Source organism: Hydractinia symbiolongicarpus, chromosome 5, assembly GCF_029227915.1.
Source record: "Hydractinia symbiolongicarpus strain clone_291-10 chromosome 5, HSymV2.1, whole genome shotgun sequence".
Taxonomy (NCBI): domain Eukaryota; kingdom Metazoa; phylum Cnidaria; class Hydrozoa; order Anthoathecata; family Hydractiniidae; genus Hydractinia; species Hydractinia symbiolongicarpus.
In genome coordinates, this window is record NC_079879.1 from 25,652,417 (window position 1) to 25,673,943 (window position 21,527).

Genomic DNA, 21,527 nt, shown 5'->3' on the forward strand with positions numbered 1-21,527 from the left:
ATCCTATCCTAGTAATCTTGTGGGGCCCCATCAGTATATTAGATTAAAACGATTAAAATTCTTACGAAAATAACATTATTGAAATTAGAAAAAACTATGTAAAGTACATTAATGGCATGTGTGTATCTGACGTTATATTGTTGTTTTTCGTTGCCACAGATTATCTGGTCGGCGCGTTGAATAATTAAACCTCCGACAAACCAAAAGTATGTAAACAAACAGTATAACACGTTAGTTATTACAGGAAATTAACGGATTATAAAATTGACGCGTAATAGAAAATCACTATTAACCCTATTATACCTGAGCTTTTTTGGCCCTTGCAACCCTGGGGGGGGGGGGGGGGCACAAAGTGTCCGCGGGCCATAAATCCTGAACCACTTGTGCTTAAGTGATGAAACTTGGCTCAATTGGAGAATGTCTTAGTACAAACTCAATCCAGGTAAAAAAATAATTTGATGACGTCATAGGGATTAGAAATGACGTCACACATGTGAAAAATGATCATTTTCCCAATTTTTCAGTACGTTTTAATTTCTCGCGTGTTACTAATGATGTCCTTGATTCTTGGTAGATTTGTGGAATGAATACCAGACCAAAATATGTGATTCACATGAAAAAAGTAATTATAATGACGCCATTGGGGTAAAAAATGACGTCATTTCGGCAAAAAAATTTTATTTTAACGATAAAGATAAAAAGACCCGTTCTACCAGAAATATTGATACTCATGTCATTAAACTTGGCATATATGTAGAACAGGACATTTAAAGATAATCGAGGTAAGGAAAACAATATAATGACGTCATGGGGATCCGAAATGACGTCAATTTGCTGGATCGATATTTCCTTCAAATTTGGTCTGCTTTTGTCCCTAGTAACCATATATCACCTTAGCAACACCTTGGTTACCACGTAGTAACCAACATACATGTAATAAATAATTATATACCCAATACAACATCTTATAACATTCTTACATGAATGTCAACGGTTTTCAAAATTCCAAAAAAATTAACCCCGTCCAAAAAAGCAATACCCCCAGCAAAGCACAAATTTTTTTTTTTCATTAGAAGCAATAATAAAATTTTAGCACTTAATCACAAATGTATCTAAAGTTATGCCTAGTCATAAAGAGCAACGTGAAGAAATATCGATAGATGCTTTTGATAGGAAGTTCAGCAAAAATTTCTGCCTAAGATTCGTTGTTAACTAGTAAGCATATTGGAGAGAGAAAAATACTAATCAGGAAATTTTAAATCTTTTATATGTTTAAGAGTTTGCACAGAAGTCTTAGCCTGTGACTTCGTACATGTTCCAAGTTGGACATAACAGACTTTACAGTTTTGCAGATCTTGTTACGAAAAATTAAAAAATAAGACTTCAAATTTTTCTGTCTAAAAGGAAAAGATTTTTTATCTTGCTATTTTTGTGTAAAAAAGAAAACAAAGTTCATCCAAGATTATAGTGGAAATTTTCCTAATGTTGCATGAAAATACAATACATCAAACACAAGACAACGATAAAATTCGAGAAATAACAATTTTTAGGGAGTTTTGAAGTGTGGGAACTCTGTCACGTAGAAGACGAACAACTTGAAAAACTTAAACGTAGTATGAAAAATACAGAACAAAAAGCTCCAAAGTGCAGGTATATAACAAAAATATATTCACTAAAATTATAAAATTACATTTCTATTTTCTCAACACCATATTATGTGCTTTTCGCACAATAGCGCTGTGTCGCTTTGATGTCGTAGCAAATTCAGCAACGCCAGCCTAAACAACAGTACATAATCGAAACTTATTTTCAATATTTATCAGTAAACATTTTAATTGTTAAAGTTAGTATAAAAATCTAAAAAATCCACGAAAAGATAAATTTGGGAAAAATATTGTGCTGATTGCAAAGTAGAAATTATTTAAATCATTGTAAAATTTTCAAAATCGCTTATAAGCCGTTTAGCCCAGCAGTACGGGAAAATAGCGACCGTGGTTGTGACGTCATGGACCGAACGCTGTGAGGTCCATGCAAACAACCGAGGTCACGATCAAAGTTGTGTACGAAAAAAAATTAAATATTTTTTAAACCAAATTTTAAAATCCTGAAATCTGAAATCACAGAAATTTTCATGTAAACATCGCTTGTATTTTAAGGTTGCACTAAAATAAAATTTATTAAAAACACATCAAAATTAACCCTGTTCTTCAACGAGAAAACACTTACAAGAGGCGAATCCACAAACAATTTGTTTTCTTTGGCTAGCAGTTTCTTTCTTCCTTTCTTCTTCGTAACATTTAACGATGAAACATCTTAAACAAAAACAGTTACGAAACATATTCTTTTTTTATTTCTCCACGCAAATGAAAACAAAGAAATAAAAATAATTTTTTAAATTATATTTCTGAAACATAAGTCTGTCTGTAAATCAAAACTGATAAAAATTTATACAAGAATATTTCGCAGGGTGGCCACAGAAATTTTAAAACAGATTCTACGACGAATAAAGCTAAGTCCAAAATTGCTTGACAATATCAAATACCACGTCTTCTAGAATTTGCTATATTTGTGACTACCCTATATTGACGTGACGTCACACTTTTTGCACGGATATTTTTTCACACTTCACGCATAAATATTGAAACATTTATCGCAAAATTCGCATAGTGACGAGTTTAAGCATATTTATTGGATGTTTATGTTTAAATATAAAAAATTACAAATTAAAAAACTACAACTACAAAATAAAAGTAAAATTATGGATGTTCATTATCTTTCTTCGTTATATAAGGTTTGTAACTTTCGTTTAGCATCCACAGTCAATCTTTTAAAGTTGGTCAAGCGCACATTATCATGCAGAATCTGTTTTAGAAGTATTCGATCATGCACGGGATGACCATCTTTTTTGTAAACCTTCCATACTTTGGAATATCCACCTTGCCAACGTTCAAAAGTAAAATGGCTACCGTCAACATCCACAACTTTGCCAATAATTGGCGTCTCGTCCGACTCTTCGCTTCTCAATGCAACAAAGTTACCAACAACGATATTAATCTAAAGAAATTGAATATTATAATAACAATGTGAAATTATTTGCTTATTGAAAGGCGAGTTTCATCTATCAATTCATCGTGTGCGATTTATATCTCTATAACCATATCGGATTTCCGAAACTGCGGCCAGGAATGTTTTAATTAAAAACGAGCCTTACACACTCAAACAACTTATTCGAAATCTAAAACAAACATAACATACACACTTGCTAGGTGCTATTCAAAGCAACTGATCTTAAACAGCCCCTAGCATTGCATTTTTACAAAGACCACAAAACAATAATAAATAACAAGTATAAATCACTAACCTTGTTGTCACAAAATACTTCCTCGTTTTCTTCAACTATCGAATGGAAAGGAGATAACGCCACACTAACAGAACAGACGAATGATTCTTCTTCCGCACTTGGTAACTCGATATCTTGCGGCGCACCTTAAAATAAAGGAAAAGTTTAAATCTATATAATCTTTGATCAAAATCCCAAACTATTCAATCCTTTTTTAAGAACTCGATATATTATAAGGATCTAAACTTTTCCTTTCTTTAAGAAAAGCCGTACGCCCGGCAAAAAAAAAATAATTTACGCGCACTTTACGCGAACATAATATACATTGCGTCCTATTGTCATATTCATGTAGGTAATTGGATTAACAAGGTCTAACTCACCAGAATCACTATGCGTTAAATCAGTGACATTTTTTACACTTTTTACCTAAAAAAAAATAAGTTTCCTATTACCGTATCAGTCAAACAGTTGCAAACCGCAAATCTTTTAAAAGATAATGCAAGGTTTTCACAAACAAAATCTCAAAAACGAAATTCATGGCAATACTCTGACAAGTTCCAATAATTTTTTGATACCATGATTTAATTCATCAACTCGTTTATTTTTTCATTCAACTATTTCTTGGACAGACGATTTGTGTGTATTTTAAAACTACATAGTACGTGTGAACCGAAAAAAAAAAACATTTTTAAAATTTTCTGATTTGCAGGTCAGCTGTAACCCTGTACTGAAAATAAACTCTCATTGTACGTACGTTTAATGTGTCGTCAACCTTTGTCGCCCTAAAAATATACAAATAAAAATAAAATGTGCCATAAGAAAATTATTCACAGGGTTGCCAGTGACTTTGTTGAATGAAATTTTCTGTCCATCTGTTAAATTTGATAACCCTGGCACTGTGAGAAACGCTATGTACAGTTAAAAGAAGCATCAACATCATCACTAAACAATTTATAGTATCAATAACAAAATCAGACATATACCTTCGTGTTGATTTTCTGTATGGAGTTGCCTGCAACAACAACAACAAAACAATAATAAAAATATTCAATACATAAAAAAAATAAACACAAATTTTTTTACAAGATTACAACATTCCTACCGGTATTTTCCTTAACTTTGCTGGCGTAAAGTCCTAAACCAGAAAAACAGTTAATCAATAAAGTACAAAGACAATTTAAAAGAGAAGCTCAGGTTTCAGAACGTATTGGTTAATGACGCCATCTGAAAAACTTACACTCTCTGGTTAATGACGCCATCTGAAAACCTCACACATCTTCTTAATTATTTTTTAAAAGCACACGATCGTATGTTTTTGATCGGCGTTTTAAGCTCTACACAACACAAGCAAAAAGTTTTTTTGTTTGTACATAGAGGGGTCATTGTTTAAACTGAAATATGTTTCCTACTGTTCATTCGCTGAATTCAATTCTTCCATAGACTTGCAGTTGGTTACAAAAAAACGCAGCAACTTCATTTAAAATTAGCTGGGCTTAAAAAATATCTTACTGGATCATCTTGGTCAGAGGGCGTGTTGGGAGAATCTGTAATATTATGTATTTCCAGCAATGGCCTTTTTGCAGGTTTCACTGCTTGTCTTCGCAGTTCATCCAGCGCCGCCCTCTTCTCATCTAACGCCGCCCTCTTCTCGAGTGTTACTTTCTCTAATTCCTTTTCTTTTACAGCCAGCATCTCTTTTAAATTTTTACTTTCTTCAGTGCACAAAACAATTTGTTCATCTTGCAGCGCATGCTCACTTTTATATTTATTCATCTCTTTATCTTTTTGAGTGATTTGATTCTGCAAACATTCTACCTCGCTCTTCAACGTGCTTACTTCTGCAGTTTCACTGGAATCCGCTTTTAAAGAATCAATGATAGCTTGTGATTCTGTTCGTTCTTGTTCCAAGCGATGTATTGTTTTGAAGTGATCTGCGAAAGATACCAATGCAGTTAAAAAACACCCTTATGTCTATTGCAAATAAAATAGGTTTAATCCTCAATAAGGGAGAACGTTTTTCACGAGGTACAACTAGAAAATCGATTTTTATCTGTTACAGAAGTATCTGGAACGTTTTCAAACAAGACAAAAAGCAACTTCTTTTTTTAAGAAATGGGACCAGCGTGAACCAGTTTTCTACCCTGCTCACAAAAATGCCAGATTATAGTGCAATAAAATATTAGAACCACAAACCGGCTTTTTCCTTTTCCGACAACTCCAATTCTCGTTCTAATTTATGCACTTGATTTCGACAGTCTTCTTTTTCTTTTTTTAACTCGTTCAATTCATTTAATTTGTCAATTAATTTGTTGTTTGTGTCTTTTTCTTTTTTCTCTTCTTCTTTCAGTTGTGTCTCTAATTTCTGTACTCGATCATCTAATTTCTGAGTTTGCTCGGCCAACACTGCTTTCAAGCTTTCCTCTAAATCACATTTCTCTTTAAAAAGTTCTTGAAGTTCAGATTTGTCTTTTCTCTCTAAAATAACATGAATTACAAATTGCAAGTATTTGGGAGTTTACGTTGTCTGGTCCGCATACAGTCCACACTCGAACTCTCAGGGGACCGGGAAGAAAGTCCGAGTTATTAAAAGTTGAGTTTCTGAGAGTTGGGTGAAAATTACACTATTCTTAAACATTTATTCAAACATTCAAATCTTTGAAATCGTTCAGTAAGTCGGCACATTTTTCTTACCTGATTCATACTTCATAGTTAACTTGTCGATCTTAGATTGTGCATCGCGCAAGGACTTCTTTAACTCCCAATTCTAAAATTTCAAATAATCAACGCGTTTTAGTAATTTCGACACACGGTAAAAAATGTTAAACGTTTCTATAGTAAAGACATTGATTTTTACGCGAATATTTAAAAAAATACTAAAATAAAAATTTCTAAAAATTCTATCAGAAAATAAGATAAAACAAAATGAAATTTAGTATTGATACAAGTTTATGGTAAGGATTTTGAAAATTACATTTAGTTTCTTTGCAAAAGTTAAGAAAAAGCTATGGCACATTGAAGAAAACATTTTTGAGGAAGGTGTAAAACAGATTTTGTGTTGTTTACTTGGCATTCCAGGTTCTCCAATAATATTTCCTTTTTTTTGGGACTTTTTAAAACTAAAAATAATTTAATAAAATAAATAATTAAATAAAATCACCTCTTCCTGCAAATCATCACTCGTGCTAGTGAGGCGTTCAATTGAAGCTTTATACGAATCGGATATGTCTTCTGTTGCTTTCAATCGTGACTGACGGCGAGCTTCCAGTTCTTTCGTCAGTCTTACAGTTTTTTCCTCTGCGTTCTTTTGCTGATATGACAATTTCTATTAAATAAAGTGGTTGTGCAAAAAAAAAACCAAAAAAAAACCAAATAAATAAATAAAAGAAGATACATCTTACACAAAAAAGTTATTTAGTAATACAGTCTTCCTCACTTTCTGTTTAAAAACAAACTTGAAGTAAACTTGAAGGTAATTGGACAGTTTTCGGGGAGATTTTAATACTAAATCTGAGGTGCAATAAGATTGTAAATTTTTCTAAGATTTTTATTTGTATTTACCCAGGTATTAAAGAGTAAGATACTTTTATAACGTAAGAACACAACAAAGATGTGTTCCACCAGTTTATAGACACGTATGTACTGGAGGTTAGGGTAAAAAAAATAATTTACGACAAAGATGAATATAAATTGGAGATATTCCAAATCAAGTTTTTAAAAAGAAAAACACAAATTGCTTTCATTTTTTAAACTTGTAAAGAGGCGTAGTAACCCTGTAATAGAAAGGCTAACAGAAAAATTCTACCTCAATTATGCTTTCTTTATCGTCACATTTCATTTTTAATTCATTTACTTTATCTTTATAATTCTCCAAGTCAGTATTTTTAATTTGCAAGCTTTCGGTAAGTTCTTTGTTGTTTTGCTGTAGAGTATCTAGCTTGTTTTTTACGCTGTTTAAATCGTTCTCCATACTCGACAATTTCTCTTCATAACTACGCACTTCACCGCGTACGTCACTCTTTTCTCTTTTCAGCTCCGTCAATTGATTTTGCTTTTCTTTAAGCAGAGATTGCTGCTGTTCCATTTTGCTACCGAACACTTCAGTTTGTATTTTCAATTCATTTTTGAGCTCATTCAAAGTCGCCTGAGTTTGCTCCTCCTTCTTCATCCATGTAGTGAGTTCATCCTCTAATGCAAAGCCGTTTTCTTTCTGATTTTCCAACTGAAATTCCAGCTCACTTATAACTGTTTTATATTTAGAACATTCATCTTGTACGTCATTCACTTTTTGTTTCAACAAATCCCTTTCAGCAATCAGCTCATTCATTCCTGTTTTTTTCTCATACGCACATAATTTAGTCTCTAGCTGTTGTATACGATTAACTTTTGTTACAACCAAATTAGTTTTCTTCTCTAAAGCCTTGCTTGTCTCGTCTAAAAGTTTTTCCAGCTTTTTAATTGTGTTTGTTTGATTCAGTTTTGTTGCCGGTGAGAATGGACTCCTCGCAGGCGAGTTGTGTTTCTTAATAGGCGTGGTAAACTGCTTCAAAGCATCCACACTTTTATTTTCAACAGGATGTTTCAATTCCGCAGCAGCTTCGTAACATTGTAGCTGCTTCTCCAGCCTAATGACTTTCTCGCTGTACTCTTTAACTTTCCCCTCAGCAGTTTCAACGTTTTCTTTTAATTGCACAACCTCATTAACTGGTTCTTCCTTGCAAACAACATCTGTTTCTTCTTTGTAAATATTTGGTAATGAAAGCTGCTCTTTCAGCGATTTGACTTGCCCATTCAACTGTTCAATGATGCTTTCGTTTTCATTTAAGACAACTTGATGCTCTTTATATAATGCTTCGTATTTTTCGAGTTTGATCGACAACTCATCATTTTCAAATTGAATCGTTTTGCAGTTATCTTCACTGATTTTTAACTTAGCACATAATTCTTCGCTTTCAGATTTAAGTTTAGTTAATAAAGCATCACCTTCTTTCAGTTTTGTTGCATTATCTACGTTTTCTTTTGACAATGTTTCGTTCTTTTCTTTTGCTAAGTTGTACCACTCTTCGCTTCTTGATGCCAATTTAACCAATTCGGCATTTTCAGCTAAAAAAAATAAAGCATTCTGTCTAACTCACAACTCTTTGCAGGCTGTTTAATCACGATAAAATATATTAGGGTAATAGATTGGTGAAAACATTTTAGCAGGGAGAAACCAGCTGGTTTTACAGTGATAGTTGTTTGTTGTGAATTTCAATTCAGACAGGGGTCATTCAAAACCATCAAATAATCCAACAGAATTGTATTTCATTATAACAAATGTTTTACACACGCGAAAAAAAATTATTAAAAAAATTTACATTAAATATTTCATAATATGCAGGTTGTTTACCAAAATTTGATTAAGGTGCTATTTATATTATAATACACACAAAATACAGACAAAGATATAAACAACTGGAAGGTATAAAACTTTTTTGAATTGTTAAGAAGTCATTATTGTTTTCACTATGTACGCTATTGTTAAGTATCACGTGGTTTTTCTTGAATAGCAGCCAAAACACGAGGCTATTGCAAATGAGAGAAGCAAGCAAGCTGGGAAGTGACAGATTACATCCCCATAAAAAATAAAAATACGAACAAGGTAATATAACCACAGTAAAACACCAAACACAGTGTGCTTCTCAAAACTCAATTAAAAGAAAAATATCGGTTGCAGGATTGGGTTTGTAACAAAAACGCAAATTTACACCGCCGTTGTTTTAGGTGTTTTAATGCGTAAGCTATATTTACCTTTCTGAACTTCTGTTATTTTTTCTAATTCCTTTATTCTTTTGTCTCTGTTGTCTAGCTTTATTCTTGCTACTTCCAATTCCTTTATCGTCGACTCAAGAAGTTGCTGGAGTTCCTCAATCGATTTCTCCTGAACAAAAAAAATATTGTACGATATAGCAATATTATGGGCACTGCAGTAATTTTTCGCACTCAACTAATAAACTTAACTCAAAAGACTTTTTTGTTAAGATATTCGTTCTGCGAAAATAATCACCTGTTCATTGGATTGTTCATCCTCTTCTAAAGCTTCTCGCAACTTATCAATCTCATCATCTTTATCTTGCAGTTTCTGCTGCATATTCCTCATGTTATCATTTTGCAAATTTAAAGTCTCCTTTGCTTCGTCCAGATCACTTTTCAAATCTTCAATTAATTTAGAGTGGTTTTCTGGAGTATTTGACTTCTTTAGGAAATTACGTTCCGATTCCAACTCAGCCACTCTTGCTTGAAGGGTTAAGATCGCTTCGTCCCTTTCCTGCAATTTAAATCAATACTACCGTTTTAAATTACTTCAAGCAACAGACGTATAGAAGAAAAAGGTTTTAGTAGGACATTCTAAAAGTTGCATCCATATAACAAACACCAAAAATTGTATCTAAAACCTATACATTTTCACATCGCTTTATTGGTTATTAAGTCAACTAGCAAATACTGCGTTAAATCATAAACTTTCGTGGTCACAAATTTTCGCAAATTTTTATTAATTTTTGGAAAAATTGATCACGAATTCCGAAACGACTTATTCGCAAAAGATTTTTCTGGAAAACGTAAATAATAATAAAAATAGGGCCCTATCTGGTTTAAAGTTGACGCTTGAGTTTTTTATATTCCTTCATTTGCGAAAGATAATGCCTAGTCCACGAAACTAAAATTTAAAGATTTCGTGATAGTTTATGGTCTTCTAAAGTACCTTCACTTTGCTTTTCTCTGCATGCAGTAAAACGCTAGACACATATGATTCATCATAACTTTCTTCAGTTTTCTTTCTTTTCCTCTGTCTGTTTACAGTTTTAGTAAGCAAATCAAGACGTTTTTCCATAGTTTCTTCCAAGTTTTGCTTTTGTTCCATCATCTGAGCGCTGAAAAATATGCAAGACTTTTAATAAATTCGTGTAACAAACAGATTAAGTCAACTTTAAGCATTAGGAACGTAGTTTAATAACGTACTTATGTGAACTTTCAATTTCAACAATAAGTTCATTCATTTCCATACTGACTTCCTTACGAATAGTTTTCTCTAACTGGGCTTTATCTCGTCGTTCGGCTTTTACTTTTTCACGAAGCTCTGCAACAATCGTCGTTAGTTCCTAAATATTTTTATAAGTACAGAAGAATTACATGTGTGGATATAAATTTAAGTACCAATCTACCAAATGTTTGCACCCAACTCTCCAATGTCGACGCACCCTTAAAACGTATCATTTGTCCACTTTACTTTTGCATTATGGCATGAAAACCTTCCAAGCACTTTTAATTTTTGCGAATTTAAATGGGAACTAATTAGAGACACACAAAAATGAACAAAAGTTTTAAAATATACCTCATAGGAGAACGCTGTTGGATCTTCCAAGGTTCGTTTTTTACTAGCAGTTGCTGGAGTAATGATACACAACGGTGGTCTTTTATAACTGGGTGTTGCAGGAACTTTTGGTAAAGGAGGTGCTTTCCATAATTCTGTGGCACGTTCTGCTTTCATTTTGATCTGATAAACAATGTACAATAAAAAAAATAATTCCTAGCCCGTCTAACTTTGTGCACATATTTTTTGCACACTATTTGTGCAATGTTAACTTTTGCCCAACAAAACAAAATTTTATAGATACAATTTTATTAAGAATTATTAAGCTTATTTAAAAAAATGTTTGTGTTTTTTTAAAAAAATGCGAAATTAGACAATATTTTCATACATTCCCAAAAAAATTTAAACTAGATTTCTAACTTTCACTAACCCTACAAATAAGCTAACTCTTCAGTAACAAAAATGGGACTGGGTGCCAAAAAGCAATATTTTCATGGCAATACTTATTGAATAATTTCTAAATGATTTGCACTCTCTTAACACTAGATGTTTTACAAAGATATTAACAATATTGTTGCTTAGCCTCAGTAAATCCTTCTGTTTTTTTTGTGTTGTGTAACCTAATTAACACCACTATATACTGCCTAAGCTTGTCTTTTGTTGCATTCCTAGGTAAACATGAGGACATCTCATCTGATCCATATGGCTCACAATGCAGCGTTAAATTCTTTAATTTGCTTCTCAAATAAGCGTGACATAAGCCTGATTTCATTGACTTATAAAAAAACCATGTATTTTGTCAATGAGCTTCTTTTTTAAAAATATAGTGGTGCTTTCTTATAGTAAATATGGTATTTTAATTCATTTTGAAGCAAACCTTTACGAATTTGCACACACTATCATTTTTTGGCATATCCACGTTTTATTTTTGTTAAAATCAATATTTACCTGTTTTGCAATAGCAGAGAATTTCATCACATGATATGTCTCATCAAATAACGAAGCACATTGGCTTACATTCACAATCATTGAGGCTTTCCCTTTCCCAAGAAAAAAACTTTGAAACAGTCGAGTCAATTTGCTTTCCCGAAAAGGGACAATAGTTGGATGATTGCTAAAGAAAAACGCTTGCAAAATAAAAAGAAACAATACAAGAGGTTATATATACATACAGGCTGTGTAACAGTTGTCTTATACTACATTGTTAACAATCAAACACTTACGGATGAAGTTGGTTATAACGCAAGGTGCTGATACATTTTCCAAGTGTCATAATAGAGGTGTTGATATTACTGGCTTCTTTGAGCTGCTCTCCATCAGCCTTGGTTTTACAATATCTCTCTGAACCGGCAAGATCCACAATTGAGAGTCTGCATTAAACAGATTTAAATAATGGAATAGTAAAAAATAGATACAGAAAAGTTATTTCTGAAGAGTTTTTCCCCCTTTTTGCAACTTTTCAGGAGTAAATTTCCATTTCTAGATCTTTCATGTTTCCTAAAATAGTGACGTCTCCTTTATTTTTTTTAAAATAATACCTGCTTATTCTGGCTACGTGAGGCTCATCAACATCCACAATCTTTAACAATTTAATTGTAAAAATGCAGTGACTAAAAACAAAAAAATGATAAAAACATTAGGATAACCAGGAAACTATAGAAGGAAAATATTTCGGTAGATTCACGACGGTTTCGAAGTAGAATTATAAAGTCAGTTCACTAGACACTCTTTGTAGCTGGGCGCATTGTAAGTCACTTATCATCGATGCCTTATCAATAGTTATTTTGTTATTTTCGCTGTAAAATGATTCGCTAAGACGACATTTCTATTAATTCTAGGGTATATTTTAGGAAAATAAGCATGAACTGAACAGTAGATTTTTTAGACCAATGTAAATAGGACTTATTGACTAATTTTTTTCACTTACCTTCTACTTGACATCTGGTTCAATTTTGTGGCAGCCATGTGCCTGTTTCTCTGTCCCAGACGTAATACCTGAAAGCAAAATGAAAGGGTTGTCTGGAATTTTTTCTTTTATGCCATAATGTTTTTTATAGAAAATGATAATTCCAAAAAGTAACAAGTAAACATTTTATGTTAATCAACTTGCAAATTTTTAGAATAAAATCTAACTAATGCGTTTCTTTGATAGAAATGAAAACAAGAAGCAATTCGTTCAAGGCACTTTGAAGGAAGAATGAGTGTCAAATGTTTGAATTGCTAAGTGTTGAGTTTCTGTTACCTTGTATGCTTCATCTGATGAAGTAACAAAAACTTCAGTTAAACCTAAAAAAAATGACAAAGATTGGTTGTCACTCTTGTGGCATAGTTAATTGTTTATTAATTAGCACACTAAATTGATAACAAACCTTTTACATATGGTTTTCCCATTTTATCATCGCCCAGCTTTAACGTTGCACGTTTCTTTCCTTTGCCAATCGGAGTAAGATCAAGTAAGTCGTACATTAGTTCATTATAAATCTCCATGAAAGAAACCCACATCCCAAATTTAACATTTCCTTGCTGTTCAACATTAATAGTAGTTGAATCTGCTATGCGTTGTTTAATTTCTTCTACTATATCTGCAGCTAAGAAAAGAAAGCAAAAACGTTGCTAATTAATTCCAATTAATAGACATTAAAGATTCCCAGTACTTGATATTCATAATAAAGGGAAAAATTGATATTATATAACTTAAAACCATTCAACTTATATAATAATTATTAGCCAGTTCCATTTAAGGATACAGTAAACCCTGTTGATACACTCATATCTCCAAGTCATAAAAAATTTACTTTTTTGAAAGTGTATTAATATAAGGAATTTCCAAGAAGAAAAAAAATCTGAACTGCATTATTTTTTTCCACCGAATAATCTATATTATAATACCCGTATACGCCTGTCTGTCATACAAAACCACTAGTAGCAAGACACACACAATGTGGTATAAAAAGAAGGGGAGAACCGGTTGATTTTTCAACAGGCCACTGAGTATAAAGGGGATTTATAAAAGATTTATAAAGGTGTGAACAAAAATCCTAAATGTGCAAGATCCTTGTTTCATTGATTTATTAATTGTAATTGTAATTTTTATCTTAGAACAAAACATTTTACAGAAAAAAGATTTCTCAATAACATTTTTGAAAAAATGTATATGAAAGAGTTACGTAGGGTAATGAGTAAAGGGTGCAGTGCCCTCATATTTTTCCATGGATTTCGTAATTTTCAGTAACCTAACGGGTATTGGCCTGAATTTGTATTGTAAACTTTTAAAATATAAGAGTAGCAAAATTTGTCACATTAAATGTCATTTGACATGGCTCAGAAAGACTTAGAGGATAAATATTTTTTTCCGGAAATTAGGACAAAACACAAAAAAGAAGTTATGAAATTTAAAGTAGAACACATGGGAACCTAGTCCTCATACATTGTTAAAGTTAACACTGAAGCATTACATAATTTATAAAGATTAAGCACATCTCCATTCAAATTGAAACAAATTATAAGCATTTACAAAATTGTTTGAACTCCATGATCCTCATATTTTAAACAAAATTTACATCACTTTTAATATCATTTACAGGCTTTTTCATAAAACAAAGGTGAAAAGAAGGTTTGAAATGATTGTTTTTAATTTTAACCTGTAAACATAAAAATGATATGAAGTCAGTGGACTAAAAATTTGAAACAATTATTTTTAAAAAAAACTTTTATATTCATAGAGATTGTTTCAAAAACAATTTAATGAATTGAAACAAGACAATCCATAAGTGTATTAATCACAATAAGTCTTTGATTATATTCTAAAGATATAATACCCACCATCTATATGATTTAGACTTGCAGACTTTTGAATTATGGATATATCTTGCAATGTGCAATTACTGGAAGCATTAGATACATTTGTTTTTGTTGTGCTGTTCAAAAGTTTGAAAACAGACAGGTCAATGTTCTAAAATAATAAAAGAATGTCAAAAAAAATTGTAAACAAAACAATTTTTAAACCAATCCAATGAAAAATAAAGCACATATTTCCTTTATAAAACTGACATTAAATTTTATCTGTTGTATAAAAGTTAACATTTTTAGGGTAATAAATACAAACTTAGGGGCTGTACTTATCAGGTAAGTTGGCTCAGTTAACCAGGCTGATAGTATTTTGTTCATCTAAGGCCTGGGCAAAGCAGGCTAGTTCGCTTTTCATACACGGGCTTTTTTATAAGGTTTTCTGAACCAGGATAAAAGCTAAACAAGGAAGCAGCAGGGCCAGCTTGTCTCCCTCTGAACAGACACTCAAAATAACCAGAACAAGAAAGAAAATGTCTGGAATTTGAGTCGAAAATGTCAGAAATTTAAGTCAAAAATGCTAGAAATGCGAGGTAAATAACTAGTGGAGAGAGAAGATGCATTTGGGATATTTCAAAACTTCCTGAGGTTCCTGGTGGAGTAGACAGCAGTAAAAATGAAAAACATACCTCCTTGTCATTAGCATGAAATATGGCATTGCGGATGTTATCTTCTCTGTTTTCCTCCTGTTCACTTAAACGTATAATATCATGGCAGTGTTTAGGTTTTAAATTTGCACGAGTGTAAAGCTTCTTAGATACACTATTAAATATTACATCCAATGCCCTTGGCAAAATGCCACCATCTTTTGGTGACCCTTGTATAGTGTATGTCTAAAATAAAGTGAATGAAGTGAATGAAAATTTACGCATTATTTCTTTTATCAACGAGGTCCTGCGAAGGGGGTCCTAGCATATTTAAAGTTTCTGTTTAAGCTACGAAAGCTGTGCAAGCACAACAATCACACAACTAATTGATTCATACTTTTAATAGTCTCTAAATAACTTGACAAAGGTTTGCACCCTTGGCCTTCTGAACAGGAAGCTAATGAAAAATATTTTAGAAGTGAAATACGATTCAGTTCCTTGGTGGTGCATAAAATATAGTTAAACTTTCTTTCTCTTATAACAAAGTACCAAATTGAATTTTAATAATGCCAAAAAGGATAAAAAAATGCTTTTTTCTAGGCTTTTGGCTTGGTCACTCTCCCAAATTAGTAATGACCTGCTATGATGATTGCATGCCAATATTATGTTAAGGTGTGCAAAAAAGCATAATAGGCCACAATTATCTAATCTTTTCTCCCTCTCCGTTTATGTATAGAATTTTCAGAGTGGAAATTCTGTTGAATATTGACGTGAGCTTCTTCCGAAATTTCAGTTTGAATTAAAAGCATGACCTTGCAGTGTCATTGTTATTTTGATTGGCTTTACTTTCTGAAAATGTCAGTAATTCCCGTCAACCCTAAGTACTTACCAACATAATTGCTGAAGTATTTCTAAATTAGATAAGCTTGCGTTGTCAATTATTTGCTAACGGTAAAATTGTACAAAACATAATAACAACGAAATAACAACGGAAAATAAATTATATTTCATAGAGCAAAGCTGCATTGTCTTCTACTGCAATGAATGAAACATTGTAACTATTAAAAGCTCAAAGCCAAAATTCATTTGACAAATACTTGCTTTAACATAATTAATACAGTTTATAACCATTGGGTTAAATTAAATAATTAGAAAATTAAAATTTATTCAAATAAACGTTGTTTATTTTGTTATTGAAAGTTAATAATATTTATTTTTGCATTTGAACTATGTTTTATTTATTACGAATGAAATTAGCAAGTTTGCCGACATGTTTTTTGTAAGTTCAGAAAAATTTTGTGGGCTTGAGTATCAAAATTGCCACTGTGTCCTAATGAAAACCGAAATTGCACTTTTTCTAGCACACCACACAAGATAGCACCTTAAATAATTCAGCCGTTTTTAAGGAGGTGTGTGCATGTGGCTGCACTTCATTCCTGACCAGGCCTGGGGCTTTTAGTTCTCTTTTAGAAATTCAGGCACTAATATTATTTTACCTTTCCAGAGTTAGTTACTCCATATGTAAACACTAAGCCATTCTGACCATCTAAAATGTCTTTGACAAATGGTAACATAGTTTCGTCAAAAAATTCCTTTTGTTGTGTATTGTCTTGAAAAACGTGTGTAAATGAAAACTCATAGCTTTGGTTAGACAAGCCACGAGTACTTGATTTGAAAGAGAATGAGTCTGTTGGAGCATGAAGCTCGACTGATTCATAGTTTTTCGACTTGATGCAACCTATAAATCACAAAACAATTATATAATTAACAAGAAACCTTGATGGTTTGAAACACTCGTCGTTTCTGTATATGTGCATGTTAATGAGTATTCTATTACTTATATTTTGCGAAATAGTGACAAAATTTGCTAAATGGACATATAGCTTTACGGCCGTAGTTCAGCGGGCGCGGGTTCAACTACCAAGTGAAAAGTTTTGTTCATCGGACGGACGATCATATATATTGCGCAATATCCTCAGATTGCTCAGAGCGCGCGTTCAAATACCCATGAACCGGCTTCGCAGCTGTGCGGTTCGTTAAGCACGGTCTCACATCTCCGTAACACGTGACTATCCACACATAACTGTCTCACACTACGTTTCCCCGAGGCGACTATCCATACATCACCGCTGTCTTCGTGCTACACTTTCCTAAGGCTGAGAACGTTTCAATGCGTTGTTTTCACGACACATCGTGATCGAGATTTTCGAAAGAAAAATGATTTCAGAAATTTCAAAACAAAATGCGCATACCCGAAACTTTCTCACACCAATGTGTCATGGATTAGGCAATAGAAATAATTAAGCGAGTAACTTATTGCATCAACCAATCACAAGACTTGAAAACTTATCCGCGTAGAAAGATTTACCCATGGTTTCACAAATCGATTATAAATTTCATGATTAGTACGCAAATAATTTTGAGTCATAAATATTGTTTCGAATAATGCATTAATACATAAAAAATTAATACAAACATTGTTCCGCTGACGTTTTCACGAAGTAGCAACCTGCTCCACAAGATTGTTCTATAACATTCTGCATGTCAATCGTATATGTCCCAGCATAGAACGTAATGCGTTTTCTTTCTATTATAAGATTAGGCAAGTCTGCATGTGAGTCGTATATGTCCCAGCATAAACATGATCAAGGATAGCACCAGCTAGATGAGTAGGTCCTGGTACAATTTGTGTATAATCATTCATGATATCTGCTAATTCTGGCTGGTCAGCTTGGGCATTTATATTGAAATCTTCAAGTATAACATGTATGTCAGAACTTGCAATTTTCCTTGACAGCATGTTGTAAAATGTCTGCAGATGACTGTTAACTTTTCTGTAAATAACCATGACATTAAGAACATCAAATGAAAAGGACGGTTTGCGAAGTGAAACAGAACTGACCCCAGGATTATCATGAACATTATGAACCAATATATGCTTTCGAAAACACAATGAACTGTTTCTGAATTCATTTGTCCATGAGCTAAGAAGTAATGTTCATCACCCAAAAGAGCTGACGTAATACTCAGGAAACTTATAGCAATTTGAAAACGATCAATATTGATGTTGGTAACTCATAACATGCCAAGGGTCTGTTGAAATTTGACTGCTTAAAATTAGCATCACCATGTTCTAAGATGTTATCTAAATCAAATGACTAAATCAAATGATATTCAAAAAGAAATTCTTTTGAGTTGGGACCAACATATAGCTAGAAGAGCATTGCACATACACTGAATACCAGCAGTTTCACCAAACTTTTTGTCGCCTTGATTAAATGACCCATTAACTGATTTAATATGGTAAGCCGGACCTGGATTAGATTCAATATCCCCGCACAAAAATAATAGAAGTTTGTGCAAGAAAGAAGATATCGTAAAAACATGGCAGAAAAACATAATTAGCTAGTTACATGAAATAAAATAATACACTAAGGCAATGGATTGATGAATAATATTCAGCACGACGTACCTTGGTACTTAAAGCAGCTTCCCCAGGTATTGAAAGTCTTCTCGATCTAGCAGTTTTAAATTTCAGTGATTGAAGGTAGACTTTGCAGAACAACAACACACTAGGCACACTTTGTACAACAACAGTAGGTCTAGCAAGATAGCAGATTGCAATAAAGCAAGATAAATATTCCAGCGATACTTTATTTATATTCCGCTACTATTTTTTAAAAGAACTTAGTAGAAATGTGAAAACACAGCTAAGAGTGCCTTGATTCTCAGCGGGCAGTGCGCATGCTTTACTTCAGCGGTAGCAATGCATAAACGACTGGTCTGTTGTTTGCAAAATACGGGTTAAGACACGCACAACGTGATAAGAAGTGGGAAATAGGGTCGCGGAAAAAAAGAAAAATTATGGTGCGGGGGAGCAGGTAAGTTACGATATTCGGTCAGATCGCATGTCACTTTTGGTCGCACAAGCCGAAACCAATACACTCCTGTCCTCCAGGACGAGTGTAATAAAGGATAAAATAACAAAGAAAAAAATTAAACAAAATTATTAAAAATTACCTTGATTTTCTTTAGCACTTATCTCTTTGGCAGTAAAAGGCCTAATTCTTAAAAATACTTTCATAGGCTCCTTTCTTTGACGTATGTTAGGTATTTCTTTTTCGCCATTTGTGCTTTCACCTTCATCATCAGAAGCTAATAAATATACAAAAATAAATAAAACAAATTATATAACAAAAAAACAAAAACAATGTTCTTATTATTGACCTCAATCAATATGGAATCAAAAGTTTTATTTGTAGTACAAAGAATTGTTTTCAAAAACTAGTTGCGCAAATGAGGAATTTAAAGAAGATTTCAACGGTTAAAAAATTGCCTTAAGAGAATTAATTTTTTCGAGAATTAATTTTCGTGAGGTTGACATGTCCTAATACTTTGCAAGTATTAAATTTGGTGATGATGACATGTTTCCAATTTATTCGGGGTTTGAGACATAAATTTAAGGTTTAGATTTACATATAAATTATATGTATATATTAGGTAAATAAAACAAAAAATATATATATAAAGTTTTAAAAAAAGAAAAAAGAAATTAAATTCTACAGGAAATTTTTTTTCAAAGAATCCATTCTTAAATGCTATTAAATTTTACGTTTTTTAAAAAGCAATTCAAAATTCAAAATCAGGCCCACTAGTGGCATAAGCCTAATTTTCACGCCTGCTGTTTCGTTGTGCCTACTTTTGTCACAAACTAATATGGTGAAAAACAACTGTTTAAGCCTGGTTCCTACTGGTCACATAAACATAAATATTGGCACAAGCATGAGAAAATACCTGTGTTAACATTGGCTACATAAGCATAAAAACTATTAATGTAAATGACACAAGATATCAAACTTCTTGATATTCTGATGTCAGGATTTCAGCATATTTTTTTGCAGGGGGAACCAAAAAAACATAAACATAATCATTTTTTTCACAAAACCTTTAAGAACTTTAGCTAATGGTTAAATGATTGGAACTGTATATTCGTACGCACTTTAATATGACACAAAGTGCGTATTAATAGTGCGTAGCGCTATTCATACGTAGAAAAAAGGAAAAAGAATCCTAACCCTAACCCTAAAGCACTTTACGTACGAATAGCAGATGAACATATACATACGCAAAAATGGGCAAAAGTGCGTACGAATATACACTACGTAAATGATTTTACATGCATCCGTGTGTGTATATCTATGAAAATTGCCATGAAATATTTAACTTAAAATAAAAAAATATTTAACCAATTTTTAAAAAATGTTCTGACTAATGCATTTCTTTTCTTAATACTATATGTTTTTTACTTTTTTCATGCCATAACAATGCTTAAAAAAAAAAAAATGTCCTCTCTCTCGTCTTCTGCTAAATGTTATGTTTATGTTAGATGGGACAGTATTATGCTTATGCTTATTTTTTAAGGCATATATAGCTATATTTATGTATTCATGTACTACTCATGCATGTCTTTTATGCTTATGCTTAGGTCACAGTCTGAAACAGGCTTTAGAATTTACATAATTCTTATATATCAGGAAAACAAATGAAAAATTATGGGTTAGATAAACACTTTAAACCAGAAAATTAAGGGTATAATTTCACACGTATGGGATAAGAGGCTAGGGTAAGGTGTTAGGTAACTTACTAAAGTCGGAAATGTGCTAATAAGCGTTATGCGTATGATAAAAAAACATTTAAAATATTCTTGGCTTGTCCTACGCTACGAGAAATCATTCACGTTATTAAAAGATAGGGGATTGAAGGAGTAATGGAACGATTGTGACCCCCAAATTTCGTGGCCAGATGTTTTAAACTTCTCTACTGGCCATTAGGTGAGCTTAAAAAAGAAAGGGAATGAAGAAAGGGAGAAAGAGAGAGGGATCATTAGGCTGTTGGCCAGTGATGGTTGTGAGGGTTTTTAAAGGTAAAACAGACTAAAAAATGTTGAAACGAGACAAATACTATGGGTTGGCAACGTACCGGAAAATAACTTTTTCGCCAAAGTATCCATGACTGCGACCTACCATTGATTTAGATGTTAGAGCAGTAAACTTTTCCCACCAAAATATTGCTGTTTTTAAACTAAATTTAAACGGACGCAATATTGAAGATTTTGGCGCTTTTGTGCTGGCCGCATTTGCGTATAATAAAGAAAATTTATACAACATCTAATTTGTTTAGGTAAGTGCGGCAGACCTTCGCGGTCGTTGCGAAGTTCACATTGACATGCGGTCCAGTTTATATATTTTACATCGACCGTGTTGTCGATGTTATCGTCTGCATTATCAAAATAGAGAGGAATGCCTCGCTTTGTTGATATTCGACTCTGCTGCTCGTCGGCGAATATCACAAGCTCGACTGAATTATTACGGATATTCAATTTTACCTTATTTGCTTAATTTGTTCA

The 21,527-nt window shown here is 32.7% G+C and overlaps 1 protein-coding gene across 2 annotated transcripts; it reads right to left on the reverse strand.

The window, feature by feature from the left end:
* Window positions 1–1,645: 1,645 nt before the first annotated feature.
* LOC130645655 (kinesin-like protein KIF20B) lies at window positions 1,646–21,254 on the reverse strand. Of its 2 annotated transcripts, none has more exons than XM_057451711.1 (27): window positions 21,101–21,254; window positions 19,142–19,276; window positions 16,618–16,859; window positions 15,164–15,367; window positions 14,511–14,640; window positions 13,058–13,276; window positions 12,931–12,974; window positions 12,616–12,683; window positions 12,227–12,298; window positions 11,912–12,058; window positions 11,637–11,802; window positions 10,710–10,871; window positions 10,337–10,476; window positions 10,080–10,248; window positions 9,384–9,644; window positions 9,128–9,257; window positions 7,143–8,440; window positions 6,498–6,662; window positions 6,032–6,104; window positions 5,534–5,815; window positions 4,850–5,271; window positions 4,443–4,475; window positions 4,324–4,352; window positions 4,095–4,122; window positions 3,721–3,766; window positions 2,227–2,312; window positions 1,646–1,778 (listed from the first exon to the last, which is right to left on the reverse strand). In XM_057451711.1, the coding sequence occupies exons 1-27, from the start codon at window positions 21,129–21,131 to the stop codon at window positions 1,695–1,697; spliced, it is 4,866 nt and encodes a 1,621-aa protein (XP_057307694.1). In that variant the 5' UTR covers window positions 21,132–21,254; the 3' UTR covers window positions 1,646–1,694. The 2 variants fall into 2 exon arrangements, with proteins under 2 accessions (XP_057307694.1, XP_057307693.1); XM_057451710.1 differs by lacking the exons at window positions 1,646–1,778; window positions 2,227–2,312 and adding exons at window positions 2,379–3,054; window positions 3,362–3,486.
* Between the last annotated feature and the right edge of the window lie 273 nt (window positions 21,255–21,527).